Source organism: Glycine soja, chromosome 20 (genome assembly GCF_004193775.1).
Source record: "Glycine soja cultivar W05 chromosome 20, ASM419377v2, whole genome shotgun sequence".
In the NCBI taxonomy this organism is placed as follows: domain Eukaryota; kingdom Viridiplantae; phylum Streptophyta; class Magnoliopsida; order Fabales; family Fabaceae; genus Glycine; species Glycine soja.
The window spans coordinates 48373499-48394755 of NC_041021.1; the positions used below are offsets into that span (position 1 = coordinate 48373499).

A 21257-nucleotide genomic window follows, 5' to 3' on the forward strand; every position below is an offset into this window, starting at 1 on the left:
TCTTCTTTTTTTTTAAATCACTGTTATTAATTATTAAGGTAGGAAAACAAGGAAGAACTCTGTGACACAAAGATAGTAATAAATTACAACAAAAAAAATTGGACAGTAAGAATTTACTAAAAAAATAATTTAATTTATTTAAGGGTTCATTATACTTTTTGCTTATATTTCTTTTGGTCGATTATTTTGTTTTAGTTATTTCATTTTGGTATATTAAGGTTTAAAAGTTTTATTTTAATCTTTTATGTTTTTAAAAAATATATCATTTTAGTTCTTTCTTTAATTTTTTATTAGAAACATTAATTTATGTTAACTTTTAAATTTTAAAATGGTTTAATGTCACTTTTGGCTAATCATATTTCACAGTTATTTTGCTTTGGTATATTGTGTTTTACAAGTTTTATTTTGATCCTTTATGTTTTTTAAATGTATCATTTTGATTTTTTTTTTGTCAATTTGTTGTTAAAAATGTTAATGTCAATTTTGGTCCAATGAAACACACTATTCGACCCATCCTTACATTGCTCGCCTTTGCCCAGCTTGATTGTAGATGTTAGATGAGAAATTCTTTACTTATCTGGGAAAGTCTTACTCGGAGGTCTCACAAAGAGTCGCATTGTGATTTTCTTGTTTATATGATTTTAGATATTAGTTGATTGATGAGTTAGGAACATATTTTTGTCTTTCATCAAAGATAACTCTTGCTCCAATTTTTCCTACTTTTGTTTTCAATAGTTGTTAAAGGTTTTGATTTTTCAATGAGGAGTATAAGAATTTTCGGTGATTCCAACGAGATTATGTGTTGACATCGTTCAATTTGTGTGATGATGTATTTTTTACCTTTTCATATGGAAAAAGTTGGAGGAGATGATGACTGTTTTAGTTGTTTATTTTTTTAATAAAATAAAAATAATAATGGTGGTTTTTAGTTATGTAAAGTTAATTATTTTAAAAGACTTAATGTCAATTTTGATTTATTATGTTTTACCGTTGTTTCACTTTGGTACATTAAGTTTTAAAATTTTTAATTTAATCCTTTATGTTTTCAAAATGTATCATTTTGAATTAAAAAAAATAATCAAAATGATACATTTTAAAAATATAAATAACTATAATAAAACTTTTAAAACTTAAAATAACAAAACAAAATATAATGAATCAAAAGTGACAAATCTTATACTTTTTTACGTAAATATTTTTCAAATTTAGTTATTCTATAAACAAAATTTTTAACTTTTGTTGTCACTTTATTTTTTATTCTTTGTTAATAACTTTAGTCTTTAACATTAATCAAGAATTATTTTAATAATCTAATTATTTGTCACATCATGAAAGAACCTAAAAATTACATGTAGATTTTTTTACACCCATGTAATTTTTTTTTGTTTACATACATTTTTTGTCCTATAATTTATTGTTTTTTTGCTTTTAGTCCTTACAAAATGATTTTTGTCTTTAGTTCTTGCAAATTATGTTTCTTTTAGTTTTAGTCCTTGAAATACTTTAGATAATACTTTGAACAGTAAAAAAAAATGTTATCTAAAACTCACAAGGACGAAAAACAAAAATAAATATAATTTGTAAGGACTAAAAATAAAAATAAAAACAATTTTACGAGGACTAAAAGCAAAAAAATATTAAATTGTAATAATTAAAAAATATTTAAACATTTTTTTATTTGTCACATTATCAAAGAATCTAACAAGACAAATGTAATTATTTTATATAAATTGTAATTTTTAATTTATTATTAGTTAGTCTCGGTGTATAAATCACTACTTTTTTCAACCAATGTTAGTATCATTGACTAACTAATGCCATAATAATCATTGACAATTTAAAAACTTAATATGTCATCAACAAATTTAATGAGACACATGGGTAATTTTTTAAATAAATTATATTTTTAATCTTCCACAACTAATCTAACATGATTAATTGGTGTAAATATATAAATAACTACTTTCTTCAACAAACATCACTATTTTTTTTTTCTATCTAAACAACATGTATCATCTACTTAAGGCAATCATGTTTGAGTCAAATAGAATCACTAAAGGCGACAAAGGCTCTCCCTCCAAGTATATATATAATACAATTGTGTGCCTAAGACTCGAACCAAAAACCTCTGATTAAGCTGGAACAACCTCACGTAAGTTGATCCATGTGCTTAGTGGTTAATGAACATCCCTATTAGCATTAACTAACCAAGGCCCTGTTCAGGGTGATTTATCGTTTTTAGTTTAAAAAAATTTAAAAATCAAAATCAATTTTAGTTTTTGAGTTTTGAATTTAGATATATTCTTTGTTTTTACTTTTTTTTAAAAATGTTACAAATTAAAGATAAATAAAATGAATCACCTGTTTTATCTTATCTCGCTCTACTTTGAAATAATGATGATGGCAGAGGTAGTAGGGTGAGCTTGACAGTGGTGATAATGGTGACAATAGTGGTAGTATCGATGATAATGGTGGTGGGGGTGGAATAGTGGCGACGATAATGGTGATATAATGATGGGCATAGTAGTAGCAGTGAAACGGTGATGACTCTGTTTGAAAATTCAAATTGACCCGACTAATCAAATCGATTCGACCGTAACCCTGAGGTCTAGCTAGGTCAAGTTGCTTATCAAATCAACCATGTATTGAACATGGTGCAACCCGGTACGACTTGATAGGATTTGTAGTTAAATCGTTGACCCAAGTCAAGTCACGCCTAAGGGATGACGCAAGGCCATGCAGGTTAATTAAAATTGGGTGTAAAGTTTTTATTTTTTTCATAAATATCAGGTCATGCAGGTCAGTTAGTGACACACTGGTTCGATCATTGACCCAACAGTCCAATGCCTTGACAAGGTAAATTGCTAGTTCATTCTTTAAAATCATGGGTGGTGTTAGGGTGGAATATTAGCAATGGTGGTGACAACGGTAATGGAGGCATCGAAAATGGTGGCAGTAATAGCGGTGTAATGGTCACGACGATGATGTGGTGGTGGTGGTGAATAGGGCAAAGTCAAGTTGCAGTGGTAGTGACGATGGTGGTGGAATGGTGGAAGCGATAATGGTGGTGGTGGCACAACGAGGTGTGATAGTGGTGACAATGACAGTAACAGTGGTGGTTGTGGTGGAATGGTGGCAGTGGAGAATGTACTTTTCAAAGCTAAAATCCAAATTTCCAAAAAAAAAAATAATCTTGGATTTGATAATGAATGTATAATTGTTTTGAATTTGAGTTAAAAAGTAATTCAAATCCATTTTTGCCAAATGTGTTTTATTTTCGAAAATAAAAAACTCACAATCACCCTAAATGAGACCTAATGTTATCATTATAATTTTGTTGCCAACGTTTTTTAGTTGTTTTAGTACAATTCGAAATTTGATTTATATATTTGTTAGGAACAAGAAAAATATTGATTTTAATCAAATTTTAATCTTTACACTTTTTGATAAACGCCATAAACTATAATTCAAGAAAGTAAGATTAAAAATTGATAAAAAGATAATTATAATTTTTAAAAGAAAAATATATACTCCTCGAAGACTTTGCAAGTAGAATGATTATCTACTCAAATATATCATGGTTTTGCTATTTAAACCTTCCCTTTCCTTTAGAAGGAGTGTACTTAATAAATGAGACTATAAATGGCAAAAGACCATGTGTCAACCTTATAAGACTCAACTCTTCTTGAGCCCAAAGCCCAAATGTCACAAAAGAATAAATATCAATGCAATTAAATCCTAATTTTGGAGACAATGGTCACAAGGTAATTACTTAAGGCAACTCATTATTTGTTTTAGTGCATCCAAACAAATAATGAGATGTGTTAAATAATTACCTTGGTCATAAACAATAGAAGCATGGACATAAGGCCCATGTGATAGTGGTGGTGATAGTGACGATGTGATAATGACAAGGTGTGGTGATGGTAGCGATGACGGTAGTGGTTGTAGTGGAATGGTGGCGGTTAAGGCAACAATAATGGGATGGTAGCAGTGGCAATAATGGTGATGATAATTATGGTGGTGAAGGTTAGAATGTGTTTTTTAAAACTAAAATTTCAATTAACAATTTTTTGTACTTTGATAATAAATATAAAATTATTTTAAATTTGAGTTAAAAATCAATTTAACTCCATTTTTATTAAATGTGTTTTATTTTAAAAATTACATTCAAAAATAAAAAATTATAAACTTTAGTTCAGAATTAGATTTAGTTACTTTCAATCAATTTTAATCTCTATACTTTTTGATAAACACCATAAACTATAATTCAAGAAAGCAAGATTAAAAACTGATAACAAGCTAATTAAAAATTAAAAGAGAAAAATATATACCCCTCGAAGACTTTGCAAGTAGAATGATTATCTACTCAAATATGTCATGGTTTTGCTTTTTACACCTTCCTCCTCTTTTAGAAGGGGTGTACTTAATAAATGAGAGTGTAAATAAATGGCAAAAGACCATATGTCGACCTAATATGACTCAACTCCTCTCCGTCCAAATGCCACAAAAGAATAAAAATCAATACAATTAAATCTTAATTTTGGAGACAATGGACACAAGGTAATTATTTAATCCAATCCATAATACACTTGGGATACAAGTAAATAATGAGGTGCATTAAATAATTACCTTGGTCACAAACAATAAAAGCATGAACATAAGGCCCCCATGTTATTAACAATTCCTTTTTCCTGTTCTTACCCCAACTTTTTATGAAACTCCCATTCTATCCCTGTCTTCACACCCCTCTCTTTACTCTCGAGGCATCTAGACACCTCCTCAGCCCCATCTCCTCGTCTTCTTCAAACATCTTCTCACTTTTTTCTTCTACAAAGCATTGTTCATCTTTGTCATCCATTATCTTTTTCATGAGTTTTTGCTCCTCTATTGCTTCTTCTCCTAAAGCATTTTGTTTTTTTTTTCACATGCTGCTAATTTGATGACTAATTTTTGTTATATCAAGATTCATAATGGGATCCATTAAGTATTTTTGAAAAACGTTCAACAGATTTTATCAGAATAATTCAAAAAGCTGGATTGTGCGAAAATAAAAAAAAATAGGGTGTCAATAGTATGGACCAAGCCGAGGGAACAAAGCACGGTAGCAGGCACGTGATTTCATATATTCTAATGCCCCCATTCAATTTGCCTCCCCAACAAGTGAGGTGTGCGGGACACTTGATGAGGAATAAAATTATTGCATGAAGCACGACGAATCCGTGTCATAATTTAATAACCAAACATTTAATGGCACCTAGTTTAATAATTAAACCAACCAACAATTAATTTTAAAATTTTATGGGCTTAATTTGTCTCACGAGGCTTTTATTTCAATAGTTGGATAAGTGAATTCGGAAATAACTTGCTTTACCCCTTCTCTTTGTTATTTTTGTAGGGACTAGTAGAGAGCATTTTCTGTTCACGTGTTGCCATTCAGGATATCGGAATTGAGCACAATAGTTAGTTGTGTTGTGGGTGTAGTTCCCTTTGCTTGAGGTTAAGCGTGAAGAGCATAACTACTTCACAATTTATACGATAGTCTCTCGGGATTTAATGCTTGCTCAATTGCTTGTTCTAGTCGATCAAAACCAGCTCCATCTCCTTCTTTTTGCTGATTTAATATAGATCATGCGTATCTTTCACGAAATAATTTTGTTTGAATCTTGTGTGATTATTATAAGTGACAAACTCTTTCGTAGAATATTTAACGCATAATTCGAATTTAAAATCTCTTGGTTAAGTTAGAATAATCTTATTTGGTGGTCTTTTGTTTCTGACTTAAGTCTTGTTTATCCTGCTAAAGAATCAAACTCTCTCATTAATCTAAAATTTGTCTCCAAGAGTATTCTAAACACGTTTAGCTAGCAAATTTAAAATAATATCATCGACATTCAAAATAAACGGATACGTCTGAAATTTGTAATGGAAATTATAACTTTTTTTACTGCAAAATTAGTAACTTAAACATGCATTTTAATCACGTTTAACAATTTGAAACTAAAATTATCAACATTTAAAATAAACGGACACACTACCTTCTCCGAGACCCTTTGTTGACTGCAGCTACCACTCCACTTTCGTAGTCTCTTTTAATTTGTTTTTTTGGTAGAAATTAAAGATATCCTTTATCAATTATATGGCCACTTGCCTCATATTTTATTAATACGAGATTTTGTCAATGGAAATTTCAGCACGAAAGCGAACAATAATCTACAGATGAATGAACAGTAATAAAGGTGTCCCCCTCTATTTTCATAAGGAACACTTTTCAAACATACCATAAAAAGAAAATGTTTGAACCTTTGGCAACCAAAAGCAGAAACAGTTTTATGAAAAGAAATAAACTTTACAATGCAATCATCATGAGAACTTAGGTCTAAATCATTTTGTCATTGTCATCTGCCGTGGAAGAAAACCTCATTCCCAATGACTGTTATTGTCGTCGTGAGTTCCCCTCCATGCTGCTAGAAGCCACCAAGGAGGTCCTACTCAGTATCTTTGGCGCCATCCTCAACCTCATTGTTCAGATTGGTGGAGGATGGAGAGAGAAATGGCTGGGAAGAAAAAAGATTACATGTGGAGAATAATGTAGCCTACAACTATAAGGATAAGATAAATCTAAAAAGTTAACAAAATTTCTTCATCATGAATCACTTAAAAGATTTTTCCACTATAGTTTGACCGCCCAATTTGAATTATTATTATTATCATAGAAATAAAAAGACACTCGCATTTAGACACATTATACAAATGTGTCATCTGCAACTGTTTTTTTTTAAAAAAAAACTTTTGATGCATATTATATCTGCATAAGTAGTGACAAATGTGTACTCTATTTTTCAAATATATAGCTGGAAAATGAGAGAAATAAAGAAAATAAAAATAAAAGAAGAAAGAAGAATGATGAAAATAATATATGATATGAAGAAGAAGAAAGGGAAAAATAGAATAAATAAATAAATAAAAATGAGATCAACAAAATATAATATATATATATATATATATATATATATATATATATATTATTTTTCAAAATGCATCCGAGTAATAATCGAAAGCTGAAAAATTAACTTTATCTTAGTTCACGTATAATGACCTACTTTAATCATCCTAACAGTATGATTAACTTTTATCTTAGTTCACGTATAATGACCTACTTTAGTTTTAAATCCTATAGAATATTTTCTTTTCTTTACGTAAGCTCTCATGGTTGCTTCCATTACAATTAATGGACAATTTGGATACAACTTTTTCCCCTCTCTAAATGTCGATTTCTTAAATAATTTTTTTTTTTAAATGTCATTCTATATTTGTTTAAAAATTCAGAATGCAAAATAATTCACAGCCATAGTCAACTTAGTTCTTCATTTCATCCTAGAATGAGAATGCCCTGTAACTTGCCAGAGTGGGAATCTCCATTTCTCACCCTCCGAGAGAGTAACGTATGCGAGGACTGCCTCAGCAATTGGAGTGTGCCCAAAAGTGGCGCCTCCATATCCCAATACACAATTTTATACTTTTCTTACGGTATATATTTTTATTCATTTTTTTATATTTTATAAAGAAAACATTAAAATGATAAATATTCAATATTAAAAACAGAAAATATGTTTCTGAAGATTTAGAATATTATTTTATTCCGATTGATTTTTGTTTCTTATATTTCACGACTAAAATCATTACCAAACGGTTTGGAGAATCGTTAATTAGTATAAAAGTCTTTCTTGTATCTTAATTGTGACATTAAAAAAGGTTGATTCTAACTATTTAATAATACCATGCATAATGTTAGGTCGTGTAGAAGAATAGAAACAGTACACATGGATCACACTGGTCATGAAAAGCCAAACCGCTAACAACCACATGCCCAAATTATTGACTAAGTTTCAATTAGAATAGTAACAGTGTAACACCACACCTTGGCTAGTGACAGAACTTCACCTCTTGTTTTAATGTCCATGCTTGTGATTTGCACAATAAAAAGAAGAAACTCAGCTAGGGAACATATGCAATGCATCGCAATTCGCAATATAGTAATTAAAAAAGTCAACATTTGTACTCAACGAAGAAGTCGCCAATGAAGGGACGAAACCTCATAGTAGTATCTTCCTTAGCATTGGAAAGGCAAAATCTTAACTAGGTGAAGGGAAATGAAATTGAAGGACCATGATTTCTGTGCATGCTGTTAAATTCTTGTGCTGACATGAGTCTAAGTTGTTTTGTTTCTTTGGAAGGTCTACCAAATTCTTCAAAAGGAGTCATCACATAAAGTCCATTCGGTAGAATAAAAAAATGTAAACGAATTAAAATAAAATATAAAAATATGAATCTCACTTGATTATTTTATATTCTTTTTCTCTACAAACAAAAACCAACAATAGCATATAAGAGTATATTACTAAATTGGAGCCACATTTACATGCCATGCACCTCATTAAGCGAGACACGTATGGTTTGTGCTTTCGTGGAGTTCCCACGCAAGCCTTGTACTGTAATCGATCATGTGGGGGTGGTTTGACTTATGCTCTATCAAATTAAAAGATCTGCAAAAACAGTTTGCTGGTATGCTCTCGTTGACCTTTGCTTCTTTAAAACCCTCATTCCCCTCTCAATTAATGCTCCCACGATTCAGATATAAACTCCTTGGCCTATTCCACACACATATATATGCTCCTCCCAGTCACTTTCCTCAAAATTAAACATAAGGTTAATTGCAATTTTTTGTCTCCAAAATTTTACAATGTCATGAATTTTGTCTCTTAATTTACAAAACATTGCAGATTTTTCTGACATAAAAAATTGTCAGAGTATATTAATGAGAAGTTCGTCAAAAAGTTGTCTTAATTGTGATAATTTTTTTTAGTCAAGGCAAAATTCTGTGATGTTTTGTAAATGGGAGCGCAAAGTTCCCTAAAAAAATTTGGGAACAAAATTTGTGACATCATGAATGATGACGGATTTAGAATTTTTTTTAATGAAAAAAATAATAATTTAGGGTCAATTATATTTTTGGTCTTAATTTTTTTTCAAATTTAACTTCTAAACAATTTTTTAGTACTTTTGTTATCTATATTTTTTTTTGTTAACAAGAAATAGTTATATGAGGACGTGACGTACAATAATTAACATTGTTACTCTGAAAGTAAAACTATTAACATAATAGATTTATAAAAACCAAAAAGTTAAAAAAATTATTTAAAAACTACATGCAAGTGAAATTTACAAAAATTTTAGAATGAAAGACATAATTAGTTTAACCCAATAGTTTATAATATTTTTTATAAAATACATAATATCATGACTAAATAAATTTAAATTATTTAAGTTTTTATAAATTATAATTGTTCTTCACGTAATTTCATATTTTGGAAATATTTTATAATTTTTTCATTGTAAATATTATAAAAATAAAGAGAATAAAGTAGTGAAATTCGTGTCAATTTATCATTTTTTTCCCTTATATCATTTAAAAATGATTATCTTATATGAGTAATATTTATTTTTTGGGAGATAATTTTTTTATTACACATATATAAATTAAAAAAAAGTTGTGGAGATAAAAATGTAATTAAATTTAAACAAAATTTAATTTATATGCACTTTTAATTGTTTTATATATACATAGTTTTAATATGGATTCACTTCATTATATAGAGAGGGAAAGCATATACTGTTGTCCCGTTCATAGTTGTCATTGGACAAAATTATCTTTTATAAAAAAAAAAAACATGTGACCTCATTCCAAAGTAAAAGGCATTCACTGTATTTATATTTGTCTTATTCATTAGGGCAAATTCTTATCAAACGTTTGTGAAAAATGTTTTACACTAACGGTAAATGTAAATTGAACTCAATTAAATTAGACAGAAAAAAATATTTAACCCCCCTAATTTTTACTTTTTTTTTCAAACAGATACCGTAAATTTTAGTTTTATCTTAATTGATCCTTAAACTTTATTCCCATTTGCAAATAAACCCCATATTAAACATTAATTTTGTTCTAATTCCTTGATTTTACCATTTTTACAAAATAGACACATTTAACTTTAATTGCATTCTAATTAAATCTTAAAATTTATCTTTTTTTATAAACAATTCTTTCTATATAGTTAGAGTTAAATAAGACCTCTCATATTCAGAAAAAAAAAAAACCCTCTCATTTGAACACCACTTGAAAGTTTAACTCTTTTTTTTTTTTACAAATTCACATTATAATCTTGAATAACGATTTTTTTTTTGTTGTTAAAATTTTAACAACTTTTTGACTATGCTAGCTGCCTTGGAATTAACGAAGTACGAAGTCCACGTACATGCAGGAATCTCCATCTAAAGAAAAGGACGTATAATTAGTCCTAATCTATAAGATAGCTATAATTGTCCAGTGTGAAATAATATACTTATAAGCTTGTATTTGATATTCACATTACTCACGGATTAATCATATCTGCCTAAACACTTTGTGACAAAAACCTAAAGGGTTGATAAAATGGGTTGTGGATCCGATTCATCTAATTTGACAATAGTCATTCAGCCGTACAAAAACAGTTTGGATCAATTTGTTCAATTTTAAGAACTGGGCTGAAAATTACGAAAATGAACTAATAATTCATCAAAATTAAGAAAAACAATTAACTTAATTAATAGCATTAAATTTATTTTACATTTATATATTTTTCAAAATTACTCCTAACATTAATAAAACATATACTTTAATTCTTTATTCAAATATTTTTAGGATCTTATTAATCAGTACAAATAAAAAAATTATCTTTTTAACTAATATCCTTAAGGATATTGATTAAAAAATTAACAGTTGAAAATGTTAATGCAGGAACACATTAAATAAACTACTCATTCCATCTCATTATAATTATTGTCTTATGTTATTTTATACGAACAATAAAAATATAATAAATAAATGAAAAAGATAATAATTTTATATAATTAATCTTATTATTATTTTTTTAATTTTTGTTGTCATCATCAATATATCATGGAACATAAAATAAAAAAGTAATTAATATTACATTGTAAAGTTAAAATGACAGTTATTTTAAATTTATTTTTTCTTCTTACACGATGATTATATATAATGGGATGAGGGAACATAGGAGAAACATTTTTATACATTTCAATGAAAAAAATATATAGGAGAGCACCTTTGTCATATTTTTTAATTAGTTTTAGTTCTCTTAATCTCTCATCGTTTTAATTTTTATTTGGTAAGCATGTGAATAATCAAATTAAGATTCCCAAAATATTTTTATAGAAGACAAAGTTAGACTTTAAAATAAATAAGATATTAATGTTTGTGCTTACTATTTATTGAACTTAGAAAATGAGTCATAATTAAGGATATTTTTTGTAAAAAAATAATTAATGTACATTTTAAATTAAGTCTTATAAAGAAAATCAAGCCAAACTTATAAATCGAGTTTCATTAAAAAATGAAAGGAATAATAATTAATCTAGGTTGGCATGATAACACGTCTAACAAAAATATTTAAAAAAATAAAATATTAAAAATAAGAGCCTAGCTATAATTTATATATGACTAATTCTAATCTTCAATTTGTGGTGTGAATAGTGCCTAGAGCCTAGACTTTAGTAATTGTGACCTCAAACTAAATACTTGATCTAAATCTAGAAAGGTCTAAAATTAGTAACTGATGTTAATTTGGAAAAAGAAATAATTAAAGACATGCATGCACAACTAACATTTTCTTTTATATCAACATCATCTGCCACTAGTTTCACGTATGAGAAATAAATTTGATAAAAGATACCCTATTCTCGTAATGTGATACAAGTGAGTTAGGTAGGAATAATTTTCGGCCTGTACCTAGATTTATTAATGTTATGAAGTAGCCATCACAAAAAATAAAATGCACAAACATAATTCTCAGGAATCAAATTTCCTAAAAATATTGAAAGAGGCGTGGCCAATTATATTCAAAAAGAGAAAATTGTTGTACATGTGAGTTAATATATTTACGAGTGAATGTATTTAACATTCGTGCTTTATTAATTAACGTAACCTTCTTGTAATAAATCACTTGCTGAGCATCTAGATTAATTAATTAGCAGAAAATTATTTTAACATAATCAGAATTTACAAGTTCGAATCTTCAAAATATTATCACATTAAATACTAAAAAAGGAATAATTTTATCATTTATAATGATATATGATTCTCTCAATTCAAATAGGATTATCTTGATTGAGGGTATCAGTGCTTTAGGAAGAAAGAAACTCTACATGGACTTCCTCTTGTAAGCGAAACAGTGTCCTTATCTGCGGCACGGATCACTTGTATTTTCAGATGTACGAACCAAAGTTGACAACAAATACGAAATCATGTCAATTAACTATTATATATATTATAAGTAATTAAACATGGTTATTAGGATATAAAATCGTGGAAACCAATAGAGTGTTCCTTAGTTGGAAAGCGTAATACTAATCATATGTAATGTTTTTTATAAGTAAGATCGTCTCCACATCAACTTATTTATATTTGAACAATTTGTGACTATTTACTAACTAAGACTGGAGAATAATATAAATCGGATTTGAGTAAATTAAGATAAAGTGCAGTGAATTTAAACTCTAATAAAGTCTAAAATACTAAAACTCTTTTTGATATTTTCTCAAGCAGTTAGCATGCCAAAACAGAATGGATTTAATAGCAGCACCAGGGTTGGATTTCACGAGCCTCACTAAATTATGTTATTTTCATATTTAAAACTATCGAATCCCATATAATGAAAGGTTTTGCTAAAAATTATTACAAGAAAACTAATTACACGATATTTAGAGAAAAAATAAATCAATTTTATTAATCATTTATTTAACCTTGTAAAAATGATGTATACATGACTTTTTTCCATGGTTTGGGCCATTTGTACATGATGTAGGTGAGAGCCTGAAATGGATAGTATAACTGCATAAGGATTTGTCACAGCAAAAACAAGGATCCGTTTGTGAAAGGGTGAAAAATGGGTTAAGGAGTCATTGTTTTCCACAATTGATGAGAGTCTACAAGCACAAAATCTCGAGAGGTGAAAGAAAGAGAAGCAGGCATAACACAAAAGCAGATAACTGTCAGCTTTACAAATAGGGAATGACCAAAAAATGTAGCGCTGCTATTTCGTTTGGATTCATATCACTATCGAAAGTTTTTTAACACTAAAATATATTGGCTTGTTTTGAGCACTCCGATTTTGCGACAAAATGTTGAGACAAACACTGTTCGCATGGCCAGCCAAAGCAGGTAACAAAATCTTCGAGCTTACGTACGTGTCTTCTCTCCTAGGGCATCTGTGCAATGTCCCCAACCATGAATAATTTAATTAATTATCAGGATGAACTGTTCATAAATTAAACTCATCGTGTTGACAAGTTAACATAATTCAAGTTTTTCAAAAAAAAAATAAAATCAATGAATGCCTTAAAACTAATATATATGATAATAGTATGTATCCAAAATTAGATATGTTTTAACAGTTAAATTTGTTTAAAAATTGTCATTTAAAAAATTCTTTTGTCGGCAATAATTGATACTACAAACAAGAGTGTTTAGGCAATTATATGTGAAATTTACTGATAAAATTGAATGCGTATTCAGACAGTGTGGTGGAAAACAGTACTGTGAGGGGATAGAAAGTCTCTACATCTGCTTCACAGTTAAATGCATATGTTTAGTAATAGTTGCAAGAAATTCTCAAATTCGATATAATGAAAAAAGATTTAAGTTTAAGTCTAATTCAAAGTGGGTACTTAGTATACATATGCAATAAACAACTCAATATTCTATCATTTATATATGTCATTGGGGATTATCCTAATTGTCTATAAATAATTACTAATTTCTTTTTGGTGTTTGACTTTTATATATTTTTTAGAAATTTAAACTTACTCATGTATTTTAAATTTTACCTAAATTAATTATACTTATTATTATTATTTCTACAACTTATTTTTTTATCAATTTTTAATTTATTTTTTAAATTTTAATGAAATTTAAAAATATTTATATGATGCAAAGATATTTACTAGTTACACAAGTTATTTACTATAAAGTCAGAGGTAGTGGCTCATTTATTTGCACTTTTTCTTCACATCATTATTTTTTTTGTAATAAATACTTTAAAAATCATATTTGGAATAATTTTATTTGATTAACCGTGTAAAAATATTCATATATTGTGAATGTAAGAAAACTGAAGTAAAAAAGATAATTGTCTATTATCATCCAACATAAAAAAAAAGGTTAATAATATGCTTGATGCGCAGATTGTATATTAGAAGTTTAGAACTTTGTTTCAGCTTTTTTTTAAAAGAAAAAAATAGAAGAAAAATTGTGTTTGATTAAAAAATATGATAAATGAATTTTTATAATAACTATACAGGCTTTAAAAAAGAAAAGCAAAAGCTTAATTAGCGGCTAAAAATAATACGAACTTATATTTTTTAGAAAAATCTACGACCACATAGTTTCCTTTTCAAAGGGGGGAAAGAAGAAGAGAAAAAAGTAACTTCTTTATTTGTCGAAAGAATTCTATATGTTTATTCTTTGATTTTTCAAAACTTGGTTTACATTAGTCCTTCTATTTTAAATAAATGTTACGACTATATTTTGCTTGATATTTTGAGGGTCATAAATGAAAGCCGTCGGTGGCAAAGATTATAAAGTTTATAGTTTTTGTATCAAATTTAATGAATTTTCGTTTCAAATTAAATTAATTAGTTTTTCAATCGCATGAATATATAATTTGTATCATAAAATGGTAGTGATAGCGTTAGTACTTGACGAGAATGCATGCATAAATTGACCCCTTCTAGACAGATAAAAAATAAATTGACCTCTTCTAGAAAATAAAGACCTGAATCTGTTATACGTAGAACTTAAATAATTGATAATGAAAGATTAGCGCATTTCAAAATTATATGAGTTTGGCCGGGAGGGGGTACGGTGATGAAAATTATATGAGTTATAAATGTGAAAATGGTATAGTATGGGATGTTTTTTTTAGTTTATTTGTTATTAAGTTATATATAACTTAAAGCAAAACTAAATTCGTTAAACCATACACTATATTTCATATAAACAGCAAAACGTAATCCATACGGGAACATAATCATTCTTTGACATTAAAGTTGGGTAACTAGGTTTGACAGAGTCTTCGAAAGCATTGTGATTGACGAGTAATTGAGGACGGTTTTAAAATCGGTACCTAATAGCATGGGGCTCATGTGGCAGAGACAGATTGCATTAAATACACAATAGGTTTTGGTCCGAATTCAACTATTCATTAATTCGTTGAGAATAATCACGCAGTAATTAGGCTGGCCTTCTAAATTAACAATGTAATTAAACTGATCACTAAGCGGGTGAGCAAAGTGGGAAAAATGGTGCCGATAATTTCGTATGGGCAAGAAAGTGACTATGACTTGTTTCGTAGAATTAGACATTCTTGTTATATATACCACTTGAGTTGGATTGTCTACACTTCATCTAAAGCATAGAGATCAGAGTGGTGCAGGGGAAATTGCTTCTTCTCTTGGGGGGTTCAACAACCAACTACATTTTTTTTTCTTCTTGGCCAACAAATGCTGTTTAATAATGAACCATCAATTCATTTATCTGTTCTCTCTCTCTCTCTGGCTGCTTTTTTTTTTTCTTTTTCTCTTTGAGTTTTAGTAATTTAAGAGAGGTAATCCCACACGCTTTCATCAAACGAAACACAACCAAAGAAGGGTACTTTCGTTTCGTTCCGTCCACGAACCCACCCTTTAAGATACGATGTGCCAACATCGTATTCTGTTGTCTTTGCAAGTTTAGGAACCTTCTTTTGGCTCCTCATTTTCACTTGTCCGTTCATTCTTTCTAATGGCAATATTCTCCACTCTACTTTACTTGGCATACATACATCAACCATAAATAAATACACACACACTTTTTTTTTTTTTTTTTTAATCTTCTTCACCGTTTCATCTCTTTGTTTCTGTGATCTGCATTGCATGCAAATGGGTGTGATGGGCAAGGCAAGATCCGTTGCGGCAATGGGTGGGAGAATATTGAACGAGGCAGTGAGCTTCGTTGCTTTCTGTGTTCTGGACCTTGTCGATTTTCTGTTATGTTTTGTTTTCAAAGCTGTGGACTTGTGGGTTGAGGCAGAGTTGAGACCCTGCTATTGCTCCTCCGCGAAGGAAGCAATCACGAGCAGTGGGAAGATCTTGGTTTCTGAGCAAGGTGGAGAATCCAAGATCGTTTCTCTTCTTAGCTCAACCAAGCTTCAGTTGGAGGACATCTCTGACACCCTCTACTCTCGACCCTCTTTGGTCTCGGAGGTCTCGAGGTTAACCATCAATGAGCTCAAGAGGTTCAAGCTGGAGGACCCCGTTTTGCAGTCCAAGAGAGGCACCAACTCGCGCTGTTCCACGTTCACTGTCAACACCACCATTGTAGAAATGCTTCAGGGAAAAATTGCAAGGCACCTTACTCATCCCATTCCTAGATGGTCCGACTGTGATTGCAAACTATGCACAAGTTGGATCTCCTCTTCTTCCTCTCCTCATAACGATAACACCAATGCCAAAGCCACTCTCTTTCTGAAGTCCCAATGCCCCACCACAGGTACCAAAATTTGTCATTAACTTTTTCTTTTTCTAAATTCAGGATATTCCGGCAAGAGCCAAGACTGACTAAAGAGGTATTAATATTCATTTAATAGAACATGTTTTTGCATTGGTATGGACGGGGAGATTAATCAATCAATTATGTGATTTCATCTTTTCAACTTATTTTAGTTACGCAACGTAGCATTTGTGAAGGTAAATATAATAGGATGAGCGATAGTTGTGGTATTATTAGTTAATGGGTGGAAAGAATTGAAGGTGACATGACATATAATGATGTAGATGAAGCGGGAGAGGATGTGGTGTTCATACATGGGTTCATTTCATCGTCATTATTTTGGAGCGAGACAGTGTTCCCGAACTTGTCGAAGTCGTGTTACCGATTATTTGCGGTTGATCTACTTGGGTTTGGGAGGAGTCCAAAGCCGAACTCGTCGCTGTACACATTAAGAGAGCATTTAGAGATGATAGAGAGGTCGGTGTTGGAGGCCCATAAAGTTAAGTCCTTTCACATTGTGGCACATTCCCTTGGTTGCATTCTCGCACTTGCCCTTGCCGTCAAACACCCTCAATCCGTCAAGTCCCTCACCTTGCTTGCTCCAGTAATAAATCATCTTCATCTTCATCTTCATCTTCATTTTTGTCTTAAGGGAATATTTATTTATTTATATGATTTCATTTTGAACAGCCCTTCTATCCGGTGCCAAAGGGTGAAACACAGGCTACTCAGTATGTTATGAGAAAGGTTGCTCCAAGGCGCGTGTGGCCACCCATGGCCTTTGGAGCGTCCTTGGCATGCTGGTACGAACACATAACTAGGGTGATTTGCTTCCTCATTTGCAAGAACCACCGTCTCTGGGAATTTCTCGCCAAACTCATCACTCGGAACAGGTAAACTCATGCCTTCAATTCTCGATCTCCTTAATTTCTTCTATCTTTATCGACACACACATGTTTGTTTTTATAAACAATGAAATCAAACTTGTGATATTTTTTCTCTTCTAACTCTACCCATTTCCATCTATCTTGTACATTCCATCACTCTTCCAAGTTTCATCCATCCCTGTTTAGTTGGCCAGTTTTTTACCCTTGCTATTCTCAACGCCCCAATAATAACGGGATTATTACACTTTCCTTTCTTTTGAGTAAATAGGTAGCTTAATTACCTACCAAAAATAGGTAACCTAATTTATGCAACTGTACTCGCTGTTTATTTTTTTTTTTTAATTTATAACTATAAGACGTGTATAAATTTAGTTTTTCTAATACATGATATTGTGTATGGATTTCTTTTTTTTATATCAATTTTAAATACTGACTCATACAATAATAAAGTCAAGAATCAGATTATCAGAAGAAACAATTTTAAAAGCTAAGTTTAGTATCTATTTGTCTCTTCTTTCTTTAAAATTCAAGTTTTATATTGTCACATTTTTAGTTATATGAAAATAAACAGATATTTGAAATTCAAATAATTGACGATATAAAAAAATTATATGAAAGTCTATTTATCATCATTTATGTGATAAATGCGTGTGGTAACAAAACTACCCCAAATAACATATTTAATATTGAGGGAAGACGACACCACTACGTCACAAGATCGGAGTTGTACTTTAAGCCACAATCTACAAATATCGTGCTGTCAAACTTTAAGCCACTACTGTGCAAAACTTTAAGAGGCACAACTCACATGTCGTGTCTTTCTGAAGTCGATTGAAGGAGTAGGACGGGATCTTCAATTTCACTAATTTGAGAGGCACAGACCCGTTTCTTTTTTTGTTTTAAAAAATGAAAGAAAGAAAATAAAAAATCAGACGTCAAGCATTTTTGAAAACGTATTGAGTTAGATTTTCTTTGATTGAAAACGTATTTTTTTTATAAAAAAAATCCATTTTTTTTTTAATTTTAATTCTAAGATAAGCAATTATAAGTACTGATATACATGCATATAGTCATACAATCATGATAAATGCACCGATTTCTCAATTAATACAAATACATTTATAGTAACCATCAGTTTGATCCTTTCATTCTATTATTCTACCCCATCTAAGAATCGCAAAAAATGGCGTTCAAAGACACGAACAACCAACTTAATAAATCAGTTTCCGTGCTTAATGCTTTCGTACACTTGTTCTTGTTCGTGTTTTTCTTCCGTTCGTTGGGTTTGTTTGACTTAAAACCGTATTAGGGTACAAACAATATTGATAGAATTTAATAGCCATGCCCCCACAGCTCAGGGAGCTACGCACTAGCTAGCACTAGTCAAACGCGTCAGAATCTGAGCGCATGCAGTAGATGGCGTCAGATGGTTTTATTAATTTTATGGTTGCTTTAATTAATGATTCTAGGTTTGATGGCCATGAATGAATGAGTAGTAGTAATTTAATTTCAAGTGTGTTGCTGACGGAGACTTTTTAGCTAAGGTAAAACTTTGATATTAATACACTCTCTTAACAGGGTCAGGACGTTCTTGCTTGAAGGGTTCTTTTGCCACACTCACAATGCGGCATGGCATACCCTACACAACATTATATGTGGAACCGCAGGGAAAATTGGATCTTATTTGGACGCTGTGAGAGAAAACCGTGACTGTAAAGTGACCATATTTCATGGCAAAAACGATGAAGTGATCCCAGTTGAATGCAGCTACGAGGTGCAAAAACGAATTCCACGTGCCCAAGTTAGAGTTATTGACAACAAAGACCACATAACTATTGTTGTTGGAAGACAGAAAGCCTTTGCTCGAGAGTTGGAGGAGATTTGGAGCACTACTACTACTACCAACCACAACTAGATAATGATATGCTGCGCGTTGTGCCAATGCACTTACGTCCAGACCTACTACTACTACTAGCTAGCTTAAATTCATGTTCAAACTTTCCCTCTGTCGTCAACCCAAGTGTTTGTATCTTTTTTCTTATAAGAAAAATGTCTATTTAACACTAGTTTGGATAATTGGATCACATAACCGGCTAAAAAGCAAAAGAGAGAAGTATGAATCAAGTGTAATAAGAAGTGATATCAAAATATTGGAACTCTTTATAAATCACATTTAAGGGGATTGCATCCTCTAGAGTAACTTTATTATTACATCACATCAGATTTTAGCCTTTCAATAAATGTTTTTTCTCTCTCTCTCTCTCTTTATATATATATATATATATATATATATATATATATATATATATATATATATATATATATATATATATATTAAAGCTTAGATTTTTTTTAAAAAAAATAGAGAATAAGATCCTGATACTAGATCAATATAAAATTGCTTACTAAGGAAAAAAAAAAAAAAAACACTTACCGTCACTTTCGTTTGTTTACCATCACTTGAATCATCATGGATGTGTTCAAACTTTGGCCTTAGAACCGGGAGGATTTCCTTGTACATGGAGAAGCCTATTGAAAAAATAATTAAAAATAATATCCTTATCAATTAAGTAAATCCATATTTAATGTCGTCAATAAAAACAAATTAATAATTACTTCTAGAGTCTTATTAACTAGTGTCTTTAATACATTGATTAAGAAACTAAAAATAAAAAATATTTATTGTAAAAATTATATGAAAGTATAAAAAAAAATCATGGGGCAATAAATTTTACGTATTCCAATAAAAAAATTATTTTTTATTTCTTAACCAATATCTTAAATGCATTAGTCAACATTTACCTTACTTAAAATATTTGAGAATCATTAGGTATGGACACACGTTAATTAAATACATATATTTGCATGTATGAGATGCAAGCATGCATCCAATTAATGTGTGTTGAATACAACAAAAGGAGAGAAAATACTACACTAATTATATATAAATGCATAACAAAATATTACTAAGTATGTGAATCAACGGATGCTATGGTCATATTGGTTGAGTTACAATATATATTAATAAGCAAACTATGTTAAATATAATTTCTTTTGTTTTGCTAGAGATATGTCTAAACACTTTTAGTGGAATTTTTTCTCTTAATTACAATTTTTTCCATTCACATACTCAAACTCAACACCTTGCTTAAAAGAATCCAAATCTAAGTTTATATGGATCAACGACGCGATAGTTAAATAAAATATTTGTTATTTCAAAAAAAATTACAAGTTAATAAAAGACTTTTTAAGAAGTTATTTTCTAATACTAATTAAAAAATCACTTTGCATTAATATATTAATGTCAAAATTGAACATTAAAAAAGAAATTAAATGATTCATATTTTAGTATATTTTAAAATATTTATATTATATCAATTTTAATTTATATAAACAAAGTATCAAATGATTTTAAATTAATATGAAATTTTACATATGTGCAAGAAACTTTCAATCTAATGGTGAGTTTTAAGAAAATATTATCCAATTGAAAATTATAAAATTATGTAATAATTGTCAAAGTTACATCAATGCATCTTTCTCTCTCTCTCACACACTCACACACACACATACATATACATATACATACATATATATATATATATATATATATATATATATATATATATATAATTCTGTTGACTTTGAAATTTTGAATTTAATTATGATATGTAAATAATATATTTGTTATTGATAATAGTTCAAAATAAAATATCATTTGATAAAAA

At 29.7% G+C, this 21257-nt stretch overlaps 1 protein-coding gene across 1 annotated transcript; it reads left to right on the forward strand.

Annotated features, from left to right (window-relative positions):
- The first annotated feature begins 15534 nt into the window (after positions 1-15534).
- Positions 15535-19766, forward strand: LOC114401705 (probable lysophospholipase BODYGUARD 3). Its single transcript, XM_028364281.1, has 4 exons — positions 15535-16642; positions 16927-17246; positions 17333-17535; positions 19108-19766. Exons 1-4 carry the CDS (start codon positions 16027-16029, stop codon positions 19442-19444), a joined length of 1476 nt encoding a protein of 491 aa, XP_028220082.1. The 5' UTR covers positions 15535-16026; the 3' UTR covers positions 19445-19766.
- The last annotated feature ends 1491 nt before the right edge of the window (positions 19767-21257 follow it).

Bases quoted from the DNA above. Each gene is read 5' to 3' on its own strand.
- LOC114401705 (XM_028364281.1), top strand. From the start codon at position 16,027: ATGCAAATGGGTGTGATGGGCAAGGCAAGATCCGTTGCGGCAATGGGT. The intron at 16,643-16,926 runs GTACCAAAATTT...ATAATGATGTAG, and splicing joins GTCCCAATGCCCCACCACAG to ATGAAGCGGGAGAGGATGTG. The intron at 17,247-17,332 runs GTAATAAATCAT...CATTTTGAACAG, and splicing joins CCCTCACCTTGCTTGCTCCA to CCCTTCTATCCGGTGCCAAA.